The sequence below is a fragment of the Nelumbo lutea genome, chromosome 1, assembly GCF_056320005.1.
Source record: "Nelumbo lutea isolate HS-2025 chromosome 1, American lotus-T2T, whole genome shotgun sequence".
NCBI classification, from domain to species: Eukaryota; Viridiplantae; Streptophyta; class Magnoliopsida; order Proteales; family Nelumbonaceae; genus Nelumbo; species Nelumbo lutea.
In genome coordinates, this window is record NC_142684.1 from 120,326,448 (window position 1) to 120,336,736 (window position 10,289).

The following is a 10,289-nucleotide window of genomic DNA, read 5'->3' on the forward strand; positions in this document are numbered from 1 at the left end:
CATGCTCCATGAGTTCAGCATTGGGAGGCAGTTGACAGGATTCTTGCTTATCTGAAGGGACACAGGGGCAGAGGCATATTGTTTACTGATCATGGACAGTTGAAACTAGAGGCTTATACAGATGTAGATTGGGCAGGATGCCTTGATGACAGGAGATCAACTTCAGGAGTGTGCACCCTTGTTGGGGGTAACCTTGTCTCATGGAAGAGTAAGAAACAAACAGTGGTGGCAAGATCACGTGTTGAAGCCGAATACAGGGCCATGGCACATGGAGTTTCAAAACTTCTCTGGATCCGTTCCCTGTTAGAAGAAATTGGTGTACAGGTAGAAGAACCTATGATGCTATGCTGTGATAACCAGGCAGCAATTAACATTGCCCATAACCCAGTCCAGCATGACCGAACTAAGCACATTGAAGTGGATAGACATTTTATCAGAGAAAAGGTAACTTCTTGAGAAATTTGTCTTCCATACATTGCTTCTAATCTGCAGCTCGCTGATGTTCTCACAAAAGGTGTTGCAAAGAACAAGTTGGAGCATGATCTACGCAAGTTGGGAATGTGTGACATTTACTCCCAACTTGAGGGGGAGTGTTGAGTTGGTCCGGTTTGTTTTTTATTTAGTTAGGAAGTTGTTGGGCTTTAGGCCCATTAGTTTATGTTTTTTTTAAGTCGTGACTGTTCAGCTATATTAGTAGCCGCCCTACTAAGGGCATCCTTGTAATATCTCATCCTTTAAGTTAAGTATAAATATAATGAGAGGTAGGCGGCTGGGGTTAATTTTACAATCCTGGTTGACTTCCTACTCTTTTCTTCTTCTCCTTTCTTCCCTACTACTGAAATCTTCATCTTCCCCCTCTTTCCTTTCACAAAAAACTCGACTAAATCTGCAATTAGTGATTTCTACTTAGAGAAGATCAAACCCAAGGTTCTAGTTTTAAATATGGACCAATTGATATGAAAAGTTGAAGCTCCCTACACAAGAAGCAAGCTCAAGGGGTATTTGCAACTGGTTCCAAAACAATTGACTGTTAGAACCTAGTCTTTTGTTATTTTCACTCGGGATGATTAATATATTCACATGGTAGCAAATCCCCAAGAAGCACCTAGAATTTATAGCAGATATAGAATGATGATATGCTTCAATGCGTAATATATAATGAATTTCCCCTGTCTTATCTTTTACCTCTTCTCACCCCGACTCCGTCACTCTAATATACTCTGTTTGGAATTGGAAACCAATCCCCAAGCAGCTCCTAGACAGGCTAGACTTTACAGCACACACTGAATGACAGTATGCTTCAACGCCTAACATACAATGAGCTTCTCCTGCCTTATCTTTTTCCTCTTATTCACCCTAACTCAGTCACTTCAATATGCTCTGCTTAGAATTGATAATTAAACAAGTGAGTATTTTTGGTTTTTAATTAAAAAATTGATCATTTTACACAGGCAAAATATTGCTAGACAGCCCAATAAATGTAAAAGAAAATTTTAACACTTTGATGACACAAGTGAGAATCAGTATGTGGATGATATGATTACTGCAGGCAGAAGAAATAGAGCAACACAAAATTAATCAATTTTTGTGATTGTTTGAATATGAAGTTGATGATTCAAGAGTATAGTTAGAACATATGGTATTAACATGTCACAGAGCCAGTGACCTCCATTATTCTAAACCCAAATTTGTATGGGATAACACAGCAAGTATTTAAAAGTTACATATGGACTCAAGAAATAAGATGTGTCTATCCAGCATTTGGAGAAAAAAAAAAAACATGAAAATTTACACTTACTTAAGCTCTTGATTTGGCCAGCCTCTGAAATATTCTTTTGTGTCCCTGAACCAGGGTTCATGGTAGATAATCATAAGAACACATGCTTGGACAGTAGCATAGTATGTTAGCTTCCACATAGACTCTGAACACTTTGCAATCTTTGCCCGCTTAGCTTCATTAATCTTTACTGGAGAAACACCATCATTTAACAACCAAATAGCCAGCCTCTGGGAAAATAAAGAATATTGTAAGGAAGTATTATCAAAATTTATGATTAAAGGATCAGTTCTTGGTGTATCAAATTACAAAAGTCAAAAGCAGTAGTATAGACAAACAATTTCTTTTTTTTTATCAGTAAAAAGAGGAGTGTTGTATTAATAAAGAATAACAGAATTTACAGCAGAGAGTAGCCTCGGCTACCCAATAGTATAGATAAACAAATTGAAAGTGCTTACATGGGTTGCACCTAAGTTTAAAGAAAACATTACATTACCCAAAGGGGTAAAGTAACCACAATAAAACTAGAGTGATAAAAAAAGACAGAATTTATGTTGATTAAAAAGTTAAGATATGCAGGCATATCAATAGAAGCACTATTAGGTTCTTGGATTTGACACCATCTCTCAAAGAAAAGCTTGACATGTTCTTCAATTGCAGAAATCAATTTGTTTATAAAATCAGAGTAGCTCATATTGAGGTATATATGGAACACAACAGCAGGACAGGATTCATGTAGCTGACCCCTGATAGTTAGGATTAAGGTTGAGTCTAGTTGAGTTGTATATATGCTATGCTTTGAACAATGCTGTTTTATGAAGCTGCTAAACTACTTTAAACAATGCTGTCTATGCTTTGTACGGTCATAAGAAAGTGGAATGGAATCAAGTAACAAAATATAAATGGCAAAAATTACCTGAATAAAATGTAATATTATTCATGAGTAGCAAAATAGATTGCAATGTAACACTTTCCAGAGCCAGCTAAATCAAGAATAAATATTCTTCCCAAAACAAAAGGACAATGGTGTTGAAATTTTAATTTTTGGTGCACGTCTAAGCAGTATTAGGAGAAGATAAAGATGCATCAATTACACATTCATATTAAAGTTAACCTCATAGAAATTTCTCACAAGAAGATAATGGTTTTATGACTCCACCATTGATCTTTACTTGGCATTTCATGTTCCACGACTTGATTTGTGTCAGGTTGGCAGCCATGAGTCAGTATAGAATTTTGGCTTCCTTTTTTTTTTTTGAAAAAGGTAAATAATATTGGCCAAATTTTCAACATTTCATTTTTCAAGGCGATAGGGTAGTTCCCTAGGTACCATAACCATATCTCCTTAAGAATTATTCATAATTTTCATAAGAAAAGTATAGAGTTGATGTTAAAGTATAGAAAATCAACATATTCATGAGAAGAAAAAGAAGAAGGAAAAGAAAATTCAAAAAATATAGGGGCTGAACCCTAATTTCTATTATAGGAAAAGAAGAAAAGAAAATGTGTTGATTAGAAAATGTGTAGTAGTAGTAGTAGTAGTAGTCTGTGGGGGTTCAATATAGTATTTAGCAATGTTTATATTGATTAAACCCTAACAAATAAGAAAATAATAAAAAGAAATTAGTATATAAACACACAAAATGAATATTTTAGTTTAATAGTGCCTATTTTATAATTATAATGTCAAAAAATAAAGAATAAAAAAGTATTTTATAATACATAGTACAAAACTGTTTGGCGAGAGGCGAGCCTCAAAGGGTGCCTTGTTGCCTAGGCATCGCCTTGGCAACTATGGTCTTAGTAGCACCCATTAGCATCAAAAGTCAAAACCATTGATGTTTCTAATAACATGATGCTAAAGCTAGTCAGAAGGGAATCTGCACACATCCCAGAAGAGATAAATTCTGAAGACATTGATGTTTCTAATAACACGATGCTAAAGCTAGTCAGAAGGGAATCTGCACACATCCCAGAAGAGATAAATTCTGAAGATGCAACTGGCCCATACATAGTGTGACCTTAGGTGAAGTTTGCCAACATGAAAACAAGATAGGCTTATGTAGGGCTGTAATCGGATCGGATCCAGCTACATCCACATCCAACCCGATTATTAAACCTTTGAATCCACATCCAATCCAAGTCTGACATATTAAATTTCAGACCAGATTCAGATTTAATCCACATCCAACTTATTGTGCTTAAAATGACCAAAAAGCTTAAAAAGTTAAAAAGACCAATTACTTTTAACTTATACATGTTTAACAAATGTATATAAATATAAATATTAAATTCATCAATTCTAAACTTTATATAATTGCATATAATATATAGACATGCACACATATACATACATATTTATACTGCATATATACATAAAATAATATTTTTAATTGGACCCAGATTTTAATCGGATTAGATGGGGTTAAATCTACATCCAATCCAATTATTAATCAGATGCAAGGTCTGATATCCAAATCTGGGACGATAATCGGATTCAGTGTTGAATTGGGTATCAATCTTTCAGAGTGAATTGACAGCCCTAGGCTTATCGATCTTTTAATAACCCATTTATTAAAAGTGGGTGCAAGAAGGCTAGCTATCTTAGTGGCTGCAAGACCTCTGATATAGAAACCTTCAATTTTCATCAATAAGTAAAAGCTAACAGTTACTGATCCCCCCCCCCCAAAAAAAATAAAAATAAAATAAAATAAAATGAGTGCCAAGGGAATAAAACTGAAGAAATACATGACCGTTAATTTGGGCTTGCATTGACTCCTACAGTCTCCTTTGGTATTACTTGACTCCTATAGTCCAGGACAGCCCTATTCCAACTTTGAATTAGAGCTTTGTTAGATTAACGATGACTTTTTCTTCATTTTTTAAATTCAAATTTTCCTGGAACAGAAAGCTTATTTGGAACACATGTTCTTTTGGGCCAACAACAAAGATAAGCTTTGAGCTTATATCTTGAATACAGGAGGTTTAAAGCCATATGTTAGTGTTAAATCCTGGACATATCAGAATAAGTATAACTAAGAATACATAGCCTGTGATTTTAATAAATGGGACTAATGGCTTATAGATTCTTCAAAGGTATCAATGTTGGTATCTTAGTTCAGTTTCAATAAAATCAAAGTAGGGTGGACAAAACAGAGATGTACTTCACCAAAGTAGCAACAATGATGAATTTTTTGGTATCTTCTGTTCACTAATCCTAATGGTACACTCGCTAGAAATAGAAAAAAAAATGGTAAGCCTCTTGGACTAAAATTTAATCCTCTCCGGCCAACCTATAATGAGGATAATCACAAATTTGGGAAGCAGTCAAGAGAAAAAGAAAGAAATGCAAAATATCTCAATGGATGCATGGCCTACAATATCCTCCTTGGGTTTTTCTTTTTCTCTTTTTTTAAGATTAAGTATATTCAAATGAAAAGGAAACAATACAGCAGCTCATGTACACTTGGAATATACTCCAAAGTACATGAAACTAAAATTACTTATTCTAAAAGTAAGCCTTTGTCAAAAAAAAAGTTAAAATTGCTTTCCACACCCACCCATGAAATCATCCATGCTTTTAAATTACTAACTAATCTATCCACTATTTCTCCTTTATTTTAAAAAATTCTGGAGTTTCATTCAGTCCAAATACTCCAAAGTCCAAACCACCGCAGGAGGAGCTAACTTCCATAGCATTTTCCTTCCCTACTCAAGTCTTTTAGCTTCCAGCTACGGAAGAAAGCTTCCAAAATTTCAGGAGCAGACCCTTCCACCCAAAAGATGTTTCTACCACATCCCCATAACCGCTCTGATAGTCTGCAGTGAAGAAATAAATGTATTGACTGTTTCAGTGCACTCCAAGCCCAGAACACAAAGATTTACACCAATACTCCCTCTCCACAAGTTGTCTATAGTCAGTCATCTGTTAAGGATGGCTGTCCGAGCTAAATGCTGATTTTATGATTTTGCAACTCAAAAGTAATTTGGAAGATTATACTGACCAGGTTATGGTCCTTAATTAGAAGGACAGGAAAAACAAAATTCCCAGATTTTTGGGATTAGATTTTGTCGAGTTTGTTCGAGATGTAATACCAATCATGTGGACCAATGACACCCTTCTGGTTTTGTATCATGGAGCATTTGGTGAAGAATACCTCCATTGATTTGGTTTCTTCCATGCTTCACTTTGACCTACTAACCTAACAGTATAACAAGAACTGCTGTCGAGATTCTTGAACAAGTAATTTTTCTTATGGTAAACTTATAATTGATTCGGTTGGATATTTAATTTTTTTGATGCTATAAATACCTTATGCATGCAAGCTCGACCTTATCTGTATTCTCCGTTAAGGAAGGACGCAACAACAGTCACTAATGACAAGCTATCAATACAATGTAAATGACGTGTTCAACCACATAATGGAAGTCGTAAAAGCAAACAAGAAAAAGCTAGATATGGCCTATAGGTGGCAGTTTCATGAATGGCAACGGAAATAACAAGCTCAAGTTTATCAGAGCATACATGAAATAGAAAGCAACTAAAGCAACCAAGAAAGCTCCCCGACAGGAGCTCTTACCAATGACATTAGCGATGATTTCCTTCACGGTAAAATCAGTTTAAAAGAGCGAATAATTAAAACCAAAGATAGCCATTATGTGAAATAGTTCTAAGCAGTATGTTAGATTGAAAGGGAGAGCGACTGAATAACAGAACCATTCTCTTTCGTATCATCCCATTTCTTCTTCCTTTGGTGGAAAGATTGACTATACTCTCTGAATCGAGCACATTTGTCGCATGTGATATATACAATTGAAGAACCCCAATTAGAAAGCAAGCATGCACCTTCTGGGTTGAAGTTAATTGGGCAGATATCATCAGGTCTTGAACTGGTCCCTCCTCGACCAAAGAACCAGAAGAAAAAAAAAAAACACATCTTTTGAACCAAAATGTGATTCTTTATCCGTAAAGCCCAAAAAAGATCAAACAAAGGTTACTAAGAACCTACATCAGCACACCTACGGGATGTAGAAAAAAAGAAAAACAAGGAAATGACAGTGGATTCTTACGCGATAGATGAAGGTGTCCAAGAAGAACCTAGCTGCAACAAAACCAAAGGCAAAGTAGATAGCAATGAAGAAGTGCCAAGCGTCAGGCACGCCATTGTGACTCCAGATCGAGTCCATTGGAGAAATGGCGCCAGAATTGGGAGAGAAGCATCAACTGGTGGATCAATCGCGTCCGAGCTCAATAATTATATCCTACAAAGATGTATGTTCCGATCTTCCATTCGAAGCTACGAGCATTGCACGAGATCTTGTCCACCCTAAGCGGCATTTGAGTGAGAAGGAAAGGGAGCGAAGGGACAGGGGATGGTCAAGGCCAAAGGGTGGGGGCTGTTGCCAGTTGGAAGGAGAGAAAAAAAGAAAAAGGCAGCGAAATGCAACGAAAAGAAAATGACTCCGAAGTCCGAAACTAAGATGAAAAGGGGGGAGGTTGAGAACTTGCTCCTCTATTTATTTACTTTTGTTTTTGGTAGGAAATAAGTAATGCATGAGTCATGAGTGGAGCAATTCAGCTGAGGCTCAGCAACAAACAAGCCCTTGACATGTATTAAAGTATAAAAATTATGAATTGAAACAACATGTCATCACCGGCTTTTCATGTATAGGTCAACTCGAGTCATACGTCTGTTGAAGTCCACTCTAATAAGTAATGGAAAAAAAGCATAAAATAAAATAAATTAGGGGTATTTGCTAAAAAAAAATAAAAGAATAAATAAATTATGGGTCCTCAAGTTGTTCTTCTATTAGTGTAATCCATGTCTTTTTGTAATTGCATTCGCCTTTCTTCTGGCCCCTTTTACTTGTAACATATAGAAGCTTTTTTAGTTTCTTTACTTTACACATGGTTACATTTTTTTTGGACCATCGAAATTGGTGTACTTTTTTAATAATTAGGGAAAATTATAAAGAACCTCACATATTATGGTGTCTGTGACAAAGACCCCAGTACCAAGCCAATCGAGACCATAAACATGAATTGAGTCCAACATTAATTGAATATTGACTGTCTTAAGCATGGCTTTACAATCAGTGTAAAGTCCTTTGTATTCAAACCTCAACACTCAAGCCCAATGTATAGCAGCGGACCTGTTTTGGACATGGGCACCAGTTGAGTCATGAGATGTCTAGATTGAGGTATTGAACAGTATCTAACTCATTGAAATTATACATGGTTGCACCATCTAAAACCCAAGCAAACATTGATAATGGTTTGATAATCAACTGAAGTTTCTTATTGAAATTTGCATTTGTACTCTTTCCAAACTCAGCCTGATGAATAAAGTAATACAAAAACAATTCTATGGCTGATCTTTTGAAGTTTCTCAAATAGTGAGGTTATTCAAACCACTTGTATTTTAGGTCCTTTCATAATCAGGTTTAATGTGTCAGTAAATCATATACTGATTTGTTTTATAGTTTAGGTGAGATGATTTGTCAGTACATCATGTTAGTTGGATCTATATGGTGAGTTATATGAAAATATAATCATTCCCTAACATTAGTTTTTCTCAAAGAAACATTCTATAGAGTTCATCAAAATTTGAACAAGGATCATTGAATTTGAATGAAGCTACGTTGTAGCCATTGATATTCATGGGGTTGGAATGATGGAAGAACTTATGGATCAATTTGAACCCTTTTTCTTTGTTTATTTTCATGAGCATATGATACAGGTTGGAATATCACCCAATCCGACAGAAGCACATAGGGTCAGGTTGTTGAATTTTTTTTTGTAGGCAGTGGTTAAGTGCTGAAATTTTTTGTAGACAGTTAATGAACATATGATACATCTCATTTCTTGTAGATAATTGTTGGAATCCCACATATCTTTTTGGAAACATACAGTACTCAGGTTTTCAAAATTCACAGAGAAAGATCACCATTCAGAATGATCAATCAATTTCTTTTTTCCTGCAATTTGGGCATCAACCAAAACAATTGGGTCTCATTGAACAAGTTTTGAAACGGCAAGAGATAACCATGGCTTAGTATCCATATTATGGTAATTATGGTTACCTTTGCCTGGCCTCTGCCCAGTAGTGGTGGCAATTGGGCGGGTAGGGTTGGGTTTGGTTTGGTTTGGTTTGAGTTTCAACTCAATCCATTTAACCCACCAACCTGTTATGACCCAATTATGTAAAATTAAATGGGTTGGGTTCAACTCAAACCCGCTTTAACTCAATCCAATCCGTTCAAACCCATTAATCTTATATTTATGTACTTAAAACCAAAAATTAACTCCATCCTAATAAATAAATTGGTTATAGCTTAGTGGTAATAGTAGTTGTTATTTACACAAGTGGTGAAGGTTCAAATCACATTACATGCATTACTTTTACATAAGCAGCAAAGCCATTTAACTATGTTCGGGCTTTGGATTTGATGAACCACTTAGGTTCAAACCGTCGGGCCGAGCTGTGTGAATAATGTTTGGACTGGACAACCCAAACCGGGCAAAGCAAGCAATACCAAGCCATCCTATTTGAGGTCTATTTCAAATTCGAGTTGACCCAGATCGGTATATGTTGGATCGGGTCAGACTGCGTTGAACTGAACCGGACTTGGGTGAAATTGATTTGAATTTATGTTGGGTAAAGTGTGTTGATTCAAAACAAAACTAAATTTAGTCAACACAACTCGCCAAGTAAATGGGCGGATTGGACGGATTAGATTCTGGGTGAGTTGGGTGGGTTCAGTGGGTTGGGTGAAAAATTGCCACCCCTTAGTGATCACCATTGTAGCTAGCTAGCTTCACTATGAAGAATCCCTTGCCACTGAAACTTTTTTTCTTTTTCTTTTTTTGCTCTAAACAAACTCTCGCTTCACTCTCTAAAGCTCAACCAAATAAATAATCCAGTAGATCAGACTCCAATCCAATTTCGAACGAGAACAAGAAATGCACTAGTGTAAATTCAAAATTTGCATTGAAATGGAGATAGACCTTGAAAAAAAAAAACTCTTTCAGAGGGGAATATGCCCATGGCCTCAACGCAACCTCCTGGCTTCCCTTTCGGATTCAAGAAAGGTGAGGATATCACCCTCCCTAACAAGCCCCTTGACGTTCCTCATGATAAGCCTGTTCTGGTTATCCATAAACTTGACTCTAACCTGAGTCACCTGCCCCCTTGAGCCTTGACCTTGTTCGTCCCATTACCTTCACCACGATGGCAAGTATCACCTAAGAATCCATCTTGAACTGAGATCGGAGAGAGTGAGTGAGAGAAGAAAGAAACGTTGAGGTTGCTTGCTCGTAACTCACACTCTATATCTAAGGGGAAGCCTTTGCCACTAAAACTTGATTGCGAGGGAGAAATAAAGAAAGGTTAACGCAACATATAAAAATGAAAAGAGGGGTAAAATTGTCTGAATAATTATAGTATGGGGATTAAAATTTGTTGCAATGGCAGAATCATAATCTTTTTGGACGGATGACAAACGGAGCAAG

General features: G+C 36.3%; 1 protein-coding gene and 1 pseudogene across 1 annotated transcript in view; both read right to left on the bottom strand.

Moving 5' to 3' along the window:
* Nucleotides 1–7,457, bottom strand: part of LOC148877144 (ceramide synthase LOH2-like) — a 48,504-nt gene extending 41,047 nt beyond the window's left edge. The window contains exons 1-2 of the mRNA XM_088981830.1: nt 6,848–7,457; nt 1,799–2,007 (exon numbers count right to left, since the gene is read on the bottom strand). Of these exons, the coding sequence (XP_088837956.1) occupies nt 1,799–2,007; nt 6,848–6,964 (326 nt within the window). The 5' untranslated portion in view covers nt 6,965–7,457. The remainder of the gene's footprint in view (nt 1–1,798; nt 2,008–6,847) is intronic.
* A 2,361-nt stretch (nt 7,458–9,818) lies between these two features.
* LOC148877145 (small ribosomal subunit protein eS28 pseudogene) lies at nt 9,819–10,034 on the bottom strand (annotated as a pseudogene).
* Between the last annotated feature and the right edge of the window lie 255 nt (nt 10,035–10,289).